We start from the raw sequence: 17,874 nt of genomic DNA, 5'->3' as shown, positions 1-17,874 counted from the left end.
GTCTCCCTTCAAAGATGTTGGGAAGATTCGACCTAAAATAACATATCCAAAGGTGTATAAACAAATTTATTTATGTATATCGACGTGTTCATCCGGGTTATTGGTGTCATCATACCTCTCCAAAGTGGTGCTATGCGGATTTCTCAACTCTCAACACATCCATTTCTTCTCTGTTTTTTCTCTTAAAAGTTTATAATTCCTTTCAAAGTTTCAATAATAAAGTTGTTTTTGTCTGTGTGGTTTTCTTATAATTCTTCATGGGAAGGTCTTTCATTACTCATGATATTACACGTGGTAATCATGTGCACTTAAACAAAGCCATTTTCATCCCTATGGTAGGGGGGTCAAAATGTTTTTACAAGGTCGAGATGACCTTTACAAGACCACAAATTCTTTACTCATTAATCTTTGTCTCTATAAGTTTTTGGTTCAAGATTACTTATCGATCTTGGGATATTGATCTCAATCTCAAAGGTGGGGGTGCTTACAAAGATACTCTAATGTGTCAAGTCACTGTATGTAGATGTGGATAATAGTTAATGCAATCATATGATTAATATTAGTATCAATAGTAAATATGTTGAGGTAGTTGTTTATTTATATTATTCTAAGAGTCTTTATTTGAATGAATTTTAGAGACGAGTCAATGTCATTCTTAATATTGGTTAATCATGATAATTAATTTTAGATTGTTGTTATCGTTTAATTAGTCAAATAAATACTATGTATTATTGTGTTTAAGTGTTTTCGATTTTGTTAAGTACTTTTTGAAAAGACTAATACTTTTTAACTTTGTTTGGTACTTAATACTGAGCCACATTGGGTGATACTTTTCAACAAGACTATCACTTATAAACAATTCATTGTCTGGTAGTTTTTGGAAAAACAAGGACTCTTACACTTTTACTTATCATGAAAACTAATATTTCTCAATCTATGGGCAATAATAATATATTTATACTTTATTAATTGATTTAACATTTAGTCTAAATAGTATTAATTTACAAACTAGGTACTAAAATCTTCATTTACAAACTTAATCATCAAGCTATAATATTTGTAAGTTAATTACATTTTTTTTATGGTTTAAATATGCAAGTTGTGAATGTTTTATAAATATAATTAACCATCTTTTTGGTTTGTTAAAATGGATTATTGTTATGCTTACCATGACAAATTTTAAAGAGAAGTTTGGTAGACATTTAAGGAAAAGTTTACTTCAATAAAAAGAAACTATTGACAACCTATTATAATAATATAATAATATTTTAAATTAAATATAATCAAATTATTAATTATTTGAGATGTTAAGTGAATTTTTTTTACGGAAGTGAACCTATATATGTACACCGGAAATCTAATTAACATATAAAGTATAATAATAATAACATTTGTTAATTAGGGGAACAAGTGTTTCTGTATTCACATTTTTATTTTTATTATTATTATATTTATATTTTAAAAAAAAAATGATAAGAAGGATAACTAAATCAAAAAGATAAAAACTATAAAGACGAAAATATGTAAAAAATTGTCAATTCTAAGTTTAATAAACTATTCCACGTTTAAAATTTAAAATTGATAATTGTTTAAAAAAAATAACAATATATTAGTATTAAAAATAAAAAAATATTTTTTAATTAATCATAAGAATAATGAATTATAAGAATAATTAATTATTTAATAAATATTTAAAAAATAAAAAATATTAAAATATTTAAAATAAAATATTAATAAGGATAAAATAGAAATAAATTTCTGTAAAAAGGGGAATTTTTTTTATATATGGATATATATTACATTCTTAGTCTCTTTTTATCAATTTATTTTATAATAAAAAATATATATTTAATTTTTTTATCGAGGGTAAAGTTAAACCAATATGTAAAATATATTAATATCTTTGCACCATTAATGCATATACTATATGATCTATTAATATGTTTTTATTTTATTTTATACTGAGATAAAGCGGAGGGGGGTAATTAGGGTATTTCAACAGCCTCAAAAACCCTAATTGGTGGGTGAATATATAAAGCCCCAAACATTAGAGAATCGTAGTTAGGTTTGCAGAGTGAGGCGCAGTGAGAGAAACCCAAACCCTAATTGCAAACATGGCGCAGGCAGCACCCGCACTTGAGCAAGTCCAATGCTTCGGCCGTAAGAAGACGGCGGTGGCCGTCACCTACTGCAAGCGCGGCCGCGGCCTCATCAAGATCAACGGCTGTCCGATCGAGCTCGTCGAGCCGGAGATCCTCCGCTTCAAGGCCTTCGAGCCCATCCTCCTCCTCGGCCGCCACCGTTTTGCCGGCGTCGACATGCGCATCCGTGTCAAGGGCGGTGGACACACCTCCCAGATTTACGCCATCCGTCAGAGCATCGCCAAGGCCCTCGTCGCTTACTACCAGAAGTACGTCGACGAGCAGTCCAAGAAGGAGATCAAAGACATCCTCGTCAGGTACGACCGCACACTCCTCGTTGCCGATCCCCGTCGCTGCGAGCCCAAGAAGTTCGGTGGTCGCGGTGCTCGCGCAAGATTCCAGAAATCTTATCGTTGAGTTCAACCCCTTTTCCATTTTATTTTTATGTTATCGAAACGTCTTGATAGAACTATCTCTGTTTTATTTGTGTTTTGCTGAGTTTCTTAATCGGATTTTGGATACTCTTATTATATAATGTTTTAGTTAAGTTTAAGTTCTCTTGGTAATTTAAATGTCATTGTTTGAATGCTCTCCTTTATCTTATTATTTTTTCGGATTGAATATATCTTGTTTGCTTATATTTCTGTTTCTATTGCGATGAAGCTCTTCGCTATACGATTTTATTTGGTTCAATCGGTAACGAGGGATTGTGGCTTTGATTTAGGGTTTTGCGTTTTCTCTAATGTTGTTTTCTGTTTTGATTGTTTTGGATTGGGAACGATTTGCGTGCATCGTTGCTTCCGTTATGAACATGCATTATTGTGGTTTGTGATTAACATTTGATATAATTTGGAGCCAATACATAATGCTCCGGTTGGGGATTTTGACAGTGGCATGTTTGTGTTATTTTTTTTGTCATGTTATGGTTTATAAACGTGGGTACTACAAAATGAACGATGAGGTTTTTTTGCTCGAGTTTCTCAAGGAACATGTTTTTCAGTAGCAACATGTTCGCCTCATACCATACCATACCAATCCCACACTTTGTTCATGTGTTGGGAGCTATTTATGCTGTCAATTTTATCTTCTGCATTCAATGGTTTTGATTTTATTTTGGTTTGAAACAAATTGGGTTATAAATTATTTCGGTTTTATTGCAATTTTGGTTTTTAGAATTTGAATTATGGTCACACCATTTCACTTCAAATTTAAAGTTTCTCTACTCATTTTTATTAAACTTTAGTTATTTCATTTCTTTATAATGTGTTCCAAAATTAATTCGTGGGTTCATGTCTCCATTTGTTCCATTCAATTAGATTTAAATTAAATCTTTTGAGTTTGTACAGATGATTGTTTATCTCACCTTTTGGTATTATAATGCTGAAAGTGTTGACAATATTGATTCTAATAATTAATATGAAAATACTATTTTTTGTATTGGAATTCTTCCCTTAAATTAATGAGTTTCGAATTCTGATATCCAATAATGTCATTTTTCTGTAAACCTCTTGTTACTACCTATAAATCCGTTGTGCTGAATTTCAAATTTTTTAATCATCTGCTCCTACAAATTATTCAATATCAATAGTGCTTTAATAATTTAATTGATGGTAGAATTTTGGTATTTACTGTTAGAACCGAATGTAACAATGATTGTGATTTTTTATATTTTGTTAAAAAAACGTGAGCTTTAAAGTAATTGTGTGACCAATCTTGAGAAAAATCTATATTTGAATATAGTTACAAAATTTATGCAAGAGAAATTTAAAATTATAAAAATTCTAAATACAATTTTCAAAACAAAGGTGGTTAGTAAAAATTGAACCTAAAGATGATAGCATTGCAGTCAATTTTAACTATACTATTTTATCAAAAAAAAATTATGGTTGCATTTTAAGTTATTATTAATAATCTGCTTCTGAAAATAAGAAAAATAATGAAAAGAACAAAATGCGTGCATAGACATCATACCAAATGTTGGTACACAACAGTGAAATTACAGAAATTTGTGGACTTTGAATAAGAAATGGAACACCAACTTTTAGTAAAGAAGATTCAAAAGTCATATTTATCACACATAAAAAAATGTATATAATACAAAATATCAAAAGTCATAACGTTGAAAAGAGGAAGGAACTGTTATGAGATGATTAAGATTTATGAAACTGCTAATATGAATGATCTGATAAATTAGTATCGTCTAAGGAGTCATAAAAAAAAGACGAAAAAAACGTGAGAAACTAAAGAAGAACTTGATATACAGATAATGGAAGAACTTGTGGAATTTAAAGAAAAATGGCAAAAAACTAGAAAACGTGTGAAAGGTGAAAAGATGTTAGAATTGATAAAGATAAACTACTAGTTCTTTTATAATTTTAATTTTTTCTGTGATACACAGATCAATGCATTGGTGATATTGAAAAAAAAATACATTAACGATGAAATTATAATTTTTTTTAAAATTATTAAAGTTTATATAGAGAATTTAAATTATTATTATAATATTTCCATTACATCAACAAGGCAGAAATAATAATTTTATATTACCAAGTTAACTGAGTGTGTTAACTTACTGAAAAAATATAAAAATAAAAACTCTTTATTACAGGACGAAAGAGTTAATTAAGAAAAAGAAATTAGTTATTTGGTGGTAATTTGAAAATGGGTAGCGATTCGGGTCAACCGTGAATAGTGGTGCATTGGGAAGAAGGAAATTGGATAGGTATTACTTGAAAATGGGTCGGGTCGGATCGAATGGGTCGGGTCGGGTGGAGTGAAGTTTGTGATGGGTCATGATCTAGTGTGTGTATAAGCTTCTCTTACTCGGAAAGTGAATTAGGGTTTTAGCAGTGGTGGAAGGTTTGTTGAGGACTGAGGAGGGTTTTACAACAGATTCGTCTCTCTCTCTCTCTCTTTTCTGATCCCAATGGCGACCACCGTTCTTCCTCCTCCTCCTCCTCCTCCTGCCGCCGTCGAAACCGTCGTCGATTACTTCAACCTTCCATGTCCAATTCCCTTCGAGGAGCTCCATCGCGAAGCCATGAGTAAGTTCCTTTCTCCGTAATCTTCCGCCACAGTTTTATCTGTACCAGTTTGTAACGTTTTAATGTTTCTTCGTTTTCGACAGTGTCGTTGAAGCCAGATCTTTTTGAGGGCATGCGTTTTGATTTCACCAAGATGCTCAATCAGAAGTTCACTCTCAATCACAGGTTCCTTTACGTGTTTCTTTCTTTCTATTTTTATTTATCTTTTTATGAAATTTAGCTTTGTAAAGGCTATTTTGTTGTTGTGTGATCAGCGTGTTGATGGGACCTACTGAGATTCCCTCTCAGTCTACGGAAACCATTAAGATTCCAACTGCTCAATATGAGTTTGGCTCAACCTTCATTGATCATCCTAGGGTAATTTGGGTTTCTTTCAAATGATCTTTCGTTTTTTTTGTATGGTGCTTTTTCATCGATGATAGTGTTCTGCAGTTGTTGCTCTGGGGGAGGATTTTGACCGATGGGAGGCTTAATGCTAGAGTTAAGTGTGATTTGTCTGAGAATCTCACTTTTAAAGCCAATGCTCAGGTACGCATGTGATCGTTTCAGTTATGAGTAATGCAGCCTGTAATTTTCCTGTGTTTTGCGTCCTTTGTGTTTTGCTACTTCTTTGATTAGTTACCAAATATTCTTTTCAACTCTATTGTGAAAACAAGAGCTTGTACTATTTTCTGATTTCTACTTTCGAGCCGTGGCGCTTGTGACTTATTGGTGCCAGGAAAAGTAAGTAGAAGTGCCTTGGAATTTCCTTTCTATTTATTTGTGAAGTATTTGGTTTATGGGACCCCTTACTCCTCCCCATTCCCATATTTTTTTCTTTTCTTTTTGCCTTCCTTTGTCGCGTTTTCTCACCATAATCTTCTTTCTTGTTTCCATGTACAGCTTACGAATGAGCCACATATGTCTCATGGGATGTTCAACTTTGATTACAAGGTCAACTAGTTTACCATTTCTTGACTAAGTTATTCATTGCTTCCCTTCTCTCCTAGTCATGTTTTTGCATGTTCTTTTCGTTAAATTTTTTCTGTTGATAGACGTTCATTGTGACTGAGTTTCTCAGTAGATGTTCCATATTTTATAACTTCATTATATTACATTTTTCAGGGAAAAGACTATAGGTCACAGTTTCAACTCGGGAATGGAGCCTTACTAGGAGCAAGTTATATTCAGGTATGGGATCTCCATACATTTTGCAGTTTTTTTCAAACAAATAAATTGTGAAGGATTTATTTATACTGGGTAAATACACTGATATGGTTGTTGCTCTATTCTCTTGTTTAAATGAGTATGCAGGTGATATGCCTGCTGGGATAATAAAATTTCAAGTTGCTTAATGAGTTTATTTTTGGGCTTCTCAATTATGTCTTTGTTATCTGTTTCTCTGAATATTAACAACCTTTTGCAAGAAAAATGGCTGGTTCTTTTTTCTTGTGGGAGAGGGGTTGATGAGTGAATCAAGAAAGAGGCTAGGGATGCTTTACTTTATTGAGTGACCCAAGGGTCACTCTCTATCCTAAACAATCCTACAACGAGGAGGTTTATTTTATTAGAAATATTATCATATATTTTGTCATTAAAGTACTCTACAATAGTGAAGAAATATTGGAAATATACTAATGTGCAATTATTATATTATATAACAAGCCCAATATCACATAATACGTAAAAATTTATAAACACGATATTACAAATAAAAAAATTATTAAGTCAATTAATGTTTGTATGTGTATTAAAATTTATGATTAGTGACATCTTCATGCTTCCTTAGTTTTAAATTGCTATTAATATCATCTGAGTTTTAAATGGCACCACAATAGCAGCAGAGCAATCCCTGTCTCCTATTTGGTGTTGCTGTAGTGGGAATTGTGAGATGATAGCTCCACTCCCATGAGTGCTGTTCCTCTTCTCTTGTGCTATTTTATTTGCCATAATTTTGCTTTCTCTTTTTGTTTGTTTTTAGGTTAAATCTTAGTATAATAAAAAATTTCAGAGTAACTATTATCTTGCTAACTAGTTTTTTTGTCTGACGACTCCACACTGCTATTCCAGATTTAAAAACTGATCCCTATTTAATATTTGACAGTTGTGGAAGTTTTTTCCTCTATTTCTTTATTTTAATTGACACGATTGTTGTGTGAGATGCATTTGTTATTGTTATCAGTTTTCTTCCTTGTGGTTTGCATTTATGCAATATTATTGTGTTAGTTTGCTACACTAGGTCTGCTTTAGAGCACTATTCTTCTAACAAATTGCTGAGCCTTACTCTTGTAATTTCCTCAACTGCTTTCTACTTGATGACTGCTACAATTTACTGAAAATATCATCTTTGTGCAGAGTGTGACGCAGCACTTATCATTGGGAGGGGAGGTATTTTGGGCTGGTCAGCATAGGAAGTCTGGTATTGGTTATGCTGCTCGCTACAACACTGAAAAAATGGTATGCTGGTGTAAGACGTAGCCCTGTGTACATTATTGGCTGAGTGCCCCTTGATTTTCCTATTTAAAATTTTCATATTTGTTTACTGGTCCTTATATTTCTATATTGTTATTGGCAAAAATTTCTGCTTGGAACTTTACCCACCCACCACTTTAATTTTAATAGCTAAGCAGCCTGGGTAAAACACTTGTACACATGCACAAAATATTAAGAGTTTATGCTATGTTTTTATTTCTCTACTTGACAACCGTTGGTTATATTAAGTTGTATCTTATTCTATTTTCAGTGGTTCCTTTTCCCTTTTTTATTACTACTGATTCTTTCATTTGCTTACCTACATTTAGGTTGCTACGGGGCAAGTTGCTAGCACTGGAATGGTTCTTCTAAGCTATGTTCAGAAGGTATCTGAGAAGGTGAGTTGATAATCACATTGTATATTTGTGTTGTTTTCAATTCAAAATTCTTATTTTTTATACAAAAATGTTCCTCCCAGGTTTCTCTAGCATCTGAGTTTATGTGTAACTACTTGTCAAGAGATGTCACGGCTAGCTTTGGTTATGACTACATCCTTAGACAGGTAGTTTTCTCTTTCATGAATTCAATCATAAATAGCAATTTCAACGAAATACAGCATGAATGTGATTCCGTGAACATGTGAACCAGTTGGACATTATATTTCAAATTGTTTATAATAGAGTTTTCTTGTTCATCTGTATCCATGCATTGGGAGTAAAACTTGCAGGAATGGAAGGGGTGGAGGAAAAATTGACAATTGACAATTACATCACATCTAGCTACCTTTTTCAACTTTCACTCTCCCTTGCTGTTCACTTCAATTTAACTGCAGACATAATAACATCATCAAAACTTGCAATCTTTATATATGCCTCACATCATTCTCCAATGGTCAGGAGACAAAATTACCACTGGAACAAGTGGCCAGTAGCACTAGGTAGTGCACTAAATGTGAAACTTGGCATATTATAAGTTTACTTTTGATACTATCATTAGTCCATACAATTTTGCATCTTTAAATATTTACTATAGAGTCTAGGCCTAACATTTTTTACATTGTTTTATCATTCCTTGTATATTGTGTTGAGAATTAGTTTTCTGGCTTTGTACTTGTCAACAATTTTGCATCATGAATTTTTATCTGGCAAGACCTGCATACTTGGGCATCTGCTAATTTGACATGTAGCTTGTCTTGAATTATTAGTGTCTTGTACTAGTTCACTTATGGTATTCAGAACATGGCTAATGTTTCATGTTTTAATCACTACAACTATTTGGACTATGTGAAACGCCATTTTCTTTGGCACAAGCAAGGAGGAACGGCATGTTTGTCTTCCTTGGCCAATTTTAATGAGCCCAAAGTTTGTGTATTTTAAGAATTTTAATGGGAGTTTATTGCTATTCTATTTCAAGTTTCAAGAAAAGGAAAAAAGTTTGCAGATGCTTCCCCGCATGAAAGGTGATTAGGATTATACTGACAAAAAAAAGTGTTTCTTACAAGAAATTGTGTGGTTACTAGTGGTTGATTTTGGATTGGTGAGGTCATTACTAGGCTGTCAAGCCATTTAAAGTTCTACTTTTGAACTTCTATAAGGATGATGCATTGGTGAATGATATTATCCACTTTTAAGGTAATCGGGTTTCTTATCTACTTTGCGTTGGTTATTGTAGTGCCGCCTTAGGGGAAAGGTAGATTCGAATGGATGTGTTGCTGCTTTTTTGGAGGAGCGATTAAATATGGGTCTGAATTTTATTCTTTCTGCAGAGGTCAGGGCTTTTTCTGTACTCTTTATTCCACTGCTCTTTATTCATATTTCTGCTTAGGGATGTATGTAGTATGTATGTAATCTAGTTTGGAGGTGATGTTTTATTTAGTTAGTTTCAGATTTTGCATTTTGTCTTGACATGGTTTTCATATGTATTCATTTCAGCTTGACCACAGGAAAAAAGACTACAAATTTGGGTTTGGTTTGACCGTTGGAGAATGAATAAGCGGGACTAGAACTTTGTTTTCATTGTTTTAGCCAGCTTAGCAAGGTTCCTTGCATCTTTTTCCTTGTTGGAGATTTTTCTTTCCAAAAAAGAAAAGAGGAAATATCGTTTGTGTCGGGAAACACTGTTTACAATCCACAAGTAGCTGCAGAATTTTCAGTAGTCATCAATTTATTTGGAACTTGGGCTGAAACAACATTTATTTGGAACTATTGCCCTGTTTTCCCTTGAGGGGGGTTGTAGAGTGAATCAGATTAATGCATATTATGAGATTCAATTTCAATAATGATTCTAGTGCTCGTTTATTATTTATCCATTTCTTATACTTTAGTTTAAATGGCCCGTGCCTTTATGGGCCACTTTTAGGCTAAAGTCATTGCATAATTAAATGATGCATTAAAGATTTAGATCTCTACTACTCCCAAAAAATAGAGTCTTTTTGCTAGGATAAATTATTTGGATAACTGACCATTTTTTTAAGCAAGGTTGATCGACCAAAGTGGTTTGTAAGCAAGGTTGGCCTACAAAAAACATGCTATAATAAAAGTTTATTATTATCCTTTTCCAAAATTTGTTTTAGAAGATTAGAATCCTCATATTGTGTGTCATACCTTATAAGATGCTTAAATATGATACTATTTTAAAGATTTTAACAGTAGCCTATTCTTTAAACAATTTAGTAATAAAATATTATATTTAATTTAAGATAATAGAAATAAATAAAATTTTAAAATAAAATAATAAGGTACATGATTTTTGGACTTATCTTATTGTGTCTCACTATTTTTTATGTCATTCATCCTTGGTAAAGTTATTATACTTTTAAACAACTTTCACAGCTGTGATACTAATATCTTAATTAGGTAAAACGCTAAAAATGTTCTATCTAATTCGTCATTAGAAGTTATTTTTAAAATGGATAAAACAGATTTTTTTTTAAATTGATGGGGTGCAGGAAGAAACACTTTCACCCTCTTTCATTTGTTAATTTTTGACCACTACAAGTAAATTTGGTCATAGAAAGGCTTAATTTTTTATTGTTATGGAATAAAGTCTAATTTTTTCCTGTGATCAATTGTAATCTGCATCCAACAGCCGATTTAGGGTTTTAAAGAAAATGATAAATTTAGAATTTAGGGTTTAGGATGAGTTTGGAATAACATTATATATTTATTATATATTTATTAGTTGTTTGAAGATATGACTTTTAGATTTGAATGATTCTTTATATGAAAGTTGTTATGAATATGGTTGATATTTTTGTTTGTATTTCGGAGAAAAATCTTACAAGATATTTTATCTTACTTTTTAAAAAAAATAAATAAATAACGTGTGTTTATTGAACTATATTTTGAACAATTTTAAATGTTTTCTTTCACATTATACTTATTTGCAATTCATTCAGGGTTTTTGCACTTGTTTTATCCGAATTATTTTGAATGACTATAATAAATTTAGTTCATCCATTTCTATTATGTTTATTCTGTTTTGCATAGTTTCTATAACATACCATTTTTCCTTCCAATTCTTAACCAAATATGAGTTTCTAGAGCCATCATTTTTAGGCTAAATCTAAAAAACGATTTATTCACTTTTTAAATTCTTGTAATTTAGGTGATTGATTTTTATAGAGAAGAGTGGAAGAAGTAACTTTCATTGTCAGTTTAAAATATAACCTAAAGGAGAATTTAAAAATTTGTCAATAGTTTTGAAAAATAGTCAAAAAATAGAAATTAACAATAGATATTGTCGGTGTTTATATTTCAATTTAGTTAAATTCTATTAAAAATATTTAAATAAAATATAAAACTTAAATATAGTCCAATTTGGTTCAACTTTAATTTAATATAGAATTCAAATGTTTATGATTTGATTTGGATTAGCTTTTGAAGTTTTTTCACTATAAAACTGATAAGTATTTAAAATATTCTTATTATGATAATTACAAATATAATGTAATAAAATCTTTAATATTTTTAATTGTGACACTTAGTATGTTATTTATTAATTACTAATTAACTAGAATTATACAGTAAGCCTTTTAGTTGGGATTTGTTGTGATTTTTTATTCTCAATTCGAAATTCTAACTAAATAGGTTATTAAAAAAAAAAACTAACTTCATTTTATCCATTTTTGGTCATTGCTTTGTTGGTTCTAATTTGAAGTAGACTGTTTCTTCCTGCACCTCCATATCTTCTTTTGGCACCTCCATACAGAACATGAAAATACAATTTTATCCTTCTTCTTCCACCCCCATAGAATAGTTTTCGGATTATGTAATCCGGAAACGCATTTGAAAAAAGACTTCCGGATTACATAATCTGGAAGTTAAAAAAGACTTCCAGATTATGTAATCCGGAAAGTAATCATGCATATTAAAAAAGACTTTCGGATTATATAATCCGGAAGCTAATTATAAATTTGAAAAATGACTTCCAAATTATGTAATTCGCAATATTACAGAGGGGTACTTTTGGAAACATGAAAATCTATGGAGGTGAGAGAAGAAGGTATGGAGGTGCAGGAAGAAGCAGCCTTTGAAGTATAATAGATATAGAACAAATATAAGGTTACTTCATCATTTGAAGGTTGTTTCTTTCTACACCCGTCAAAGTTCTTCCTGCACCCCCATCAATATCTAAAAAGATAATTTCACCCTTTTTTAAATGACTTTTAGATTATTTTTTCTGAAATATTCTCGAACACCCCATTCCAAATTTATAAATGTATTATGGAAATCGCTTTCCAAAATTTCTGAAAAGCATTTTTGAAAGGATTTTCATAATAGATTTCCATAAGGTGTATAATAAGTTATGGAATTTGTTTTCTGAAATAACTTTTGAGAATGTATTCTAAAAAAACAAATTATATGGAGCATTTTTGTCATTTTATGATGGGTGCAGGAAGAAACACCTTATTTAAAAATATAAATAAAAACTTACTTTATTGTTTAAAAATAGAAATAAAAAAAATAGTTATAAGAAACACAAATAAAATATGATAGAATATGTGAGTAGTTTGAAATGCAAAGAACTTTAAGGTATAAACTAAAAACAAGTGTCTTAAAAGCATGGGTAGGTGGAGAGTGATGGTATTCTCCGACAAAGCTTTCAATTCATCATTCACAACCCATACCATTTTGACCCATCCATCGTGCAAAAAGTTGCTCAAAACTCTTCTTATTCAATTTTAATACAAAAACCATTCTCTCTGTTCTTCTCTTGTCTTCTTCACCATCTCTTCAATTTATCAATTAATTTAACTTTTTTTTCAATACCCTTTTTGTAAAGTTTTTTCCTTCTTTGGAGAGATCTCCATAGATCTAATTGCTCATAAAGGGTTGATTTCGAAAATAGAAAAAAGTCTGAGACCCATCTAACAAAACCAAAAGCAGAAACATAATGAATGTGTCACTGCTTCTGAGTATTTCAGATAGCACCCCATTCTCATCAAACATTTTTTCCTTTTCCCATCTACCCAATTTAAAGCTACATTCAAATTAATCAATGTGTGAAAACAACAGCTTTGTGTTCCAAATCTAGGTGTCCTCACACAATATGCAAAATGTATACTGTTAAACAAATATGCCAAACACTAACAAGACAAACTAAGCATTTCCCAACTCAACTTTTCAACTGTGTTAAATTTTCATTAATTGATGATTAGATATAGTTGTAAGATTTGATTGATTGTTTTTTATAAATTCTTCTCATCCAGATAATCTTTTTCTTCTGCAAAATTTGAATTTGAAAAGGAATCTTGATTATATGTTCTAAGAAGACTTTCATTCACTTCTCACCTTATGTGAATGTAATTTTTTTTTACAGTTCATCAAACTAGAATCTTTTGATTCGCTGAACTTTATTCCCATTTTTTTAAGATTTGAGTTTGCAATTCATTGTGTCGTGGGGACACCAAATCTTTGCCACCCTATTTGATTAACAACAACCTTCTTGCCTGCCACAATGTACAGGAAATAATATGAACACAAGTTTTTGCTTGTCCATTCTGGGGACATGCCTCATTATAAAGATATAAAGGGTCTAAAGCATATTTGCATGCCTATAATAATTTTTACTTTATTCTATTAAATTTATGTTAAATAAATTAATAATACACATATTGACACATCACAACATTCCATTACTTCTCTGGGATTATTACTGCAGGGGAAAACAGTGTCACTGTTAAAATAATACACAAATTATCATAATGAAGGCTTTGTTAAGAGAGTCAATTATCATAAGACCAACCAGCCAAAAAGCATTGAATGAGAAATAAACAAGGTGAACTACTTGTTATCTACTGATTTTGAATGAATACCGAAATTATTTGTTTCAACAAAAAAATACAAAACGGTTTGAATCTTTTCAACTACAAACATAAAGAGGATTGGTGTTGTATTAATGACATTGATTTTTACAGGATTAGTGGAGTGGAATATTTATGGCTATTCAAAGGGGTCAAATTCTAGAAATGAACACCACCCCCATCATAGCAAGCATGACCTTGAGATCTGTAATGCAGAGGAGTTTAATTGGTATGAATGGTCAGTAATAGTATGAAACATTTTATGCTGTCCGACAGAAACAGTTCTTAAGAACATTTTTTTATCAATATATATAATACTTCATTATTAACATTTACATTAAACTAACAGTACCCTTAAATTAAATTTATTTTTGAACATTTACATTAAACTTAAACATTAGTGGTAATATGCAAGTGACATGGAGCCAAGGGAGTAGAATAAGATGCTGAAAACTATACAGAAAGTAGTATCCCGAAGTGTGTTAGTAGCATATTACCCTTGTGCTGTACAAGCTCAGCTAGTTACTTTGCTAATGGCAACAGAACCTCAAACTCCTATGTTATATACTTAAATCCCAATATGGGGCACAACGGGGTTGAGCTTCCCTCAGATGTTCAAGAAATATTATTCTTCAAAAATGGAAAATTAAAAACAAATAGGAGAAGAAAATGAAGAAATCCATAAGAGTAGTGATATCTTCTACGAAGTAAAAACAAAGACAGGCCTCTGAGGGGTGCTTTTCCTTGGGCGCTTTCTGAAATTCACAACTTCAACCCATCCATATGGCTCAACTTCAGAGATAGATGACTCTGGTTCTGAATTATGGTTATCATTCATTGTGAAGTCAATGCCTTCAGATTTTGGAGAGATCATGCCTCTAGCACTTTGGTTTTCAGTCTCCACTGGAAGCACTGCGATCTAATAGATTGCACATAACTGGAGTCAACAAATGATACAGAAGTAAATAACAAAAATTTTAACATTACACCACAACACGGTTGTTACCTTGCATGTAATGGAGCAGAAGCGGTTGCGTTCATCTTGCAAGTGTTTTCCACATTCTTCACACTTTCCTCCAGACTTCGGTCTTATGCTGGGTTCTTTGGATTTAGAATCAGGGCTTAGATCAGAAGATTTAGATTTGTTGATTGAAGGGCGAGGTTTGAGGTGCACAATCCTTTCATTATTGGATATATAAGTCTGTAGAATCACATCACCATTGTAAGCAGAAAATTACATTCATTAATAAGTTTTCAGATGAGAAAACAATGCTTGGAGATTTACTATTAAAGAGGATAATTAGATTCAAGGAGTCAGATATACACATAAGCGATGATGATCAGATATCTTCAACAAAGTTCAATAAAAAAAGTGCAGTCATCATTATAAAATCAATGACATCATTGGACAAAGCTGATAGAGGATTTCAGGACCCGAAATCAATGATAGAATACTTCCTTCATTGGTTAAAAATCAATGATAGACTACTTCATTCATTGATTAACCCATATGGAGAACTAAGTCATTGTAAATCAAACTAGTTCTCACTTCATTAATGCTAACATCCACTAAAGAACAGCTACATCATTTGAAAAATTAAAATCTGCATATAACTTTCATCAGATCATTAAAGATTGTGTTTTCCTATGCAAGGCAAACAAGTCAAGCACAATATAGGAAAAATGAACAAAGCCGACAGAAAATCAATCATTTAATCAACCCTCAGTGAATTCATTACTATCTTGTGACAAAGAGGCGAGGACCTGAATTTTTGAGCAATCAAAATACTTCTGCAGTTCGGCATGGCGGAAGACATCCTGGTAGGAATATTTGTAAATCTGAAACCTTCTATGTAGGGAATGAGCTTCCTTACAGTGCCTACACATCCTAAGAGCACAGTCTACGCAGAAGACATTCTTCTCATTAGATCGAAGGTCATGGTGGTAATCACAATAACCAAAGCTGCTGTTCATAAGAACTCCAACCCAATCTCTACTCTTTTCCTTGGGTGAAAGATTCTCGCCCCCCTGAAAAAAATCCATTGCAAAAGGAATTCAAGAACCCTTCAATTCAAAAGCAAAAGACAGTTCAACAATCAAGGATCAAAATGGTAATCTTTCCTCAACAAGTTTGCAGCATATCACTCTCCAAGAAATCCAACCCCACCACAGGAAAATGGCACTCAAACGACAATATTCAAGATGCAACAACAAACTAACCTAATCAAAAGACACAATTTGCAAACTTGATGCAGACTGACACCAAATTTATGATAGGAAGATTAAGCAAATGATCAAAGTGAGTTATACTAAAAGGAAACAGCAAGAATCATACTCATCCAAAATGCAAGGAAAATTAGCTGGCTTCAATGATCACAAGACTAATTGCAAACAAATCACAAGGAATCAAAGAGAAAAATCAAAACTTTACGAAAACCCACAACAATCAGAGTCCAAAGACACAGAATTGATGATTCTTACCATCTCTTCGGCTTGAGATTGAGTACACTGTAGCAGTTGCGGCTTGTGAGCAAAGTGAAGAATGTGAACTCTTTCTCTCACTGTGAATATGAAGGGATTGAAATAAAAAGGAAAAAGGGTATTGTGGCTTTTATAATTTCAAAAAGTGAGATAATTCAATTAAAAAAATTAAAATTTTAAATTAAATTAAATTAAAAGGGAAAATTGAAGCCAAATGGTTTATCTTTATTTCCTGCAAAGAACTGTTTCCGTACGATCGGCGGGAAGTGAGCGCGGTGGTGCCGTTGGATTGGAATGTGATCGTGCGGTCAGAAATTACTCAGAGTGAATGTGACGTGGGGCCCACATAGTAGAAAAGAGTGGAAAACCCAAAAAAGTCGCTAGCTGCCCCCCACCCATTTCCCGCCAATTTAACCGAAATTCTCGGAATCCCTAAATTCCTTATTTATTTATTTTCACAATTATTTATTTAAAATTTTCAAATATAATTATGTGGTGGCCCACTGAACACGATATTTTAATTATTGTTTCTCGCTCTGTGATATTATCCGTAAGTGGTTGTTCGAACTGATAAAAGCCTTCACGGGAAGCGAGTTTTCACATTCAATTGTCAGAACATCAACACTGTTTTGGAACCGGATTTTATTTATTTATTAACTTTTGTCTTTGATGTGTAAATTATAATGTTTTACACTTTTTTTTAAATGATGAATTTATATCATGTATCTCGATACATATGAATATCACTATTAATGAATACGTATCAATGAATTATTTAATTTTAAAAAAAAATATTTGTTAAAATTTTCATATTCTAACATAATTTTAAAAATAAAAAATATATTAATTTTTTAAAAACTCAAATTTATTTTATAAATCTTTATTTTAGTTATAAAAATAATAAAAAAACTTTTGATCTAGTCATCAAAAACATTTTTTCATTAAAAAAATTAAAATATACTTATATATAAATTTTTATATCTTATATCCTATATTTTAAAAATTGTAAATATTTTATCAATGTAAAAATCAATAAATATATATACAGATATATATTATATATTATACATAATGTATATTGTAAAATTAATGTTTAGGTATATATAAAGTTTCCACATAATCATAATTTCAACGGTCAAACTCTTGTCCTTCTTGCCATCTTACTCATCAAAATCTCACTCTTTCTACTACTTTAATATATATCTAATGTCAATTTCGTTAGGGAAAAAACTATTATGTTTTTATGTCATATTCACATACAGTAACTAATTTACTAATTTTTACTTAATTTCTGTAACTTAATAAATATTGATATTTTATTATTTTATTCGTAATGTTTATGATTAGTGAAAATTCTAAATGTTTATCTAAGATCACTTTTATTTTACAGTATCAATATTTGATTTCTCAAGAAATTTTTCAAATTTCGAAAATGAATATTACTTATTTACCA

The 17,874-nt window shown here is 31.4% G+C and overlaps 3 protein-coding genes across 3 annotated transcripts; 2 read left to right on the top strand and 1 right to left on the bottom strand.

The window, feature by feature from the left end:
* Positions 1-2,050: 2,050 nt before the first annotated feature.
* LOC137812984 (small ribosomal subunit protein uS9) lies at positions 2,051-2,730 on the top strand. Its single transcript, XM_068615251.2, has one exon. The coding sequence runs from the start codon at positions 2,115-2,117 to the stop codon at positions 2,556-2,558; it is 444 nt and encodes a 147-aa protein (XP_068471352.1). The 5' UTR covers positions 2,051-2,114; the 3' UTR covers positions 2,559-2,730.
* A 2,221-nt stretch (positions 2,731-4,951) lies between these two features.
* LOC137812982 (mitochondrial import receptor subunit TOM40-1) lies at positions 4,952-9,914 on the top strand. The gene is made up of 11 exons (XM_068615249.2): positions 4,952-5,185; positions 5,269-5,350; positions 5,440-5,542; positions 5,618-5,713; positions 6,068-6,118; positions 6,290-6,355; positions 7,520-7,621; positions 7,966-8,034; positions 8,115-8,198; positions 9,308-9,403; positions 9,568-9,914. Exons 1-11 carry the CDS (start codon positions 5,068-5,070, stop codon positions 9,622-9,624), a joined length of 924 nt encoding a protein of 307 aa, XP_068471350.2. The 5' UTR covers positions 4,952-5,067; the 3' UTR covers positions 9,625-9,914.
* Positions 9,915-14,360: 4,446 nt separating this feature from the next.
* On the bottom strand, positions 14,361-16,522 carry LOC137812983 (protein RGF1 INDUCIBLE TRANSCRIPTION FACTOR 1). Its single transcript, XM_068615250.2, has 4 exons — positions 16,422-16,522; positions 15,705-15,968; positions 14,947-15,141; positions 14,361-14,859 (listed from the first exon to the last, which is right to left on the bottom strand). Exons 1-4 carry the CDS (start codon positions 16,422-16,424, stop codon positions 14,641-14,643), a joined length of 681 nt encoding a protein of 226 aa, XP_068471351.2. The 5' UTR covers positions 16,425-16,522; the 3' UTR covers positions 14,361-14,640.
* Positions 16,523-17,874: the final 1,352 nt, after the last annotated feature.

The sequence above is a fragment of the Phaseolus vulgaris genome, chromosome 2 (genome assembly GCF_051622355.1).
Source record: "Phaseolus vulgaris cultivar YP4 chromosome 2, ASM5162235v1, whole genome shotgun sequence".
Classification (NCBI taxonomy): Eukaryota; Viridiplantae; Streptophyta; class Magnoliopsida; order Fabales; family Fabaceae; genus Phaseolus; species Phaseolus vulgaris.
This window is presented reverse-complemented; position numbering and strand designations above follow the sequence as displayed.

Coding starts and splice junctions, on each gene's coding strand:
- LOC137812984 (XM_068615251.2), top strand. CDS start 2,115: ATGGCGCAGGCAGCACCCGCACTTGAGCAAGTCCAATGCTTCGGCCGT.
- LOC137812982 (XM_068615249.2), top strand. CDS start 5,068: ATGGCGACCACCGTTCTTCCTCCTCCTCCTCCTCCTCCTGCCGCCGTC. Junction 6,119..6,289: donor TGTTCAACTTTGATTACAAG/GTCAACTAGTTT, acceptor TACATTTTTCAG/GGAAAAGACTATAGGTCACA. Junction 8,199..9,307: donor ATGACTACATCCTTAGACAG/GTAGTTTTCTCT, acceptor TGGTTATTGTAG/TGCCGCCTTAGGGGAAAGGT.
- LOC137812983 (XM_068615250.2), bottom strand. Junction 15,142..15,704: donor TTGATTGCTCAAAAATTCAG/GTCCTCGCCTCT, acceptor GTGATTCTACAG/ACTTATATATCCAATAATGA. Junction 14,860..14,946: donor TCTGCTCCATTACATGCAAG/GTAACAACCGTG, acceptor GCAATCTATTAG/ATCGCAGTGCTTCCAGTGGA.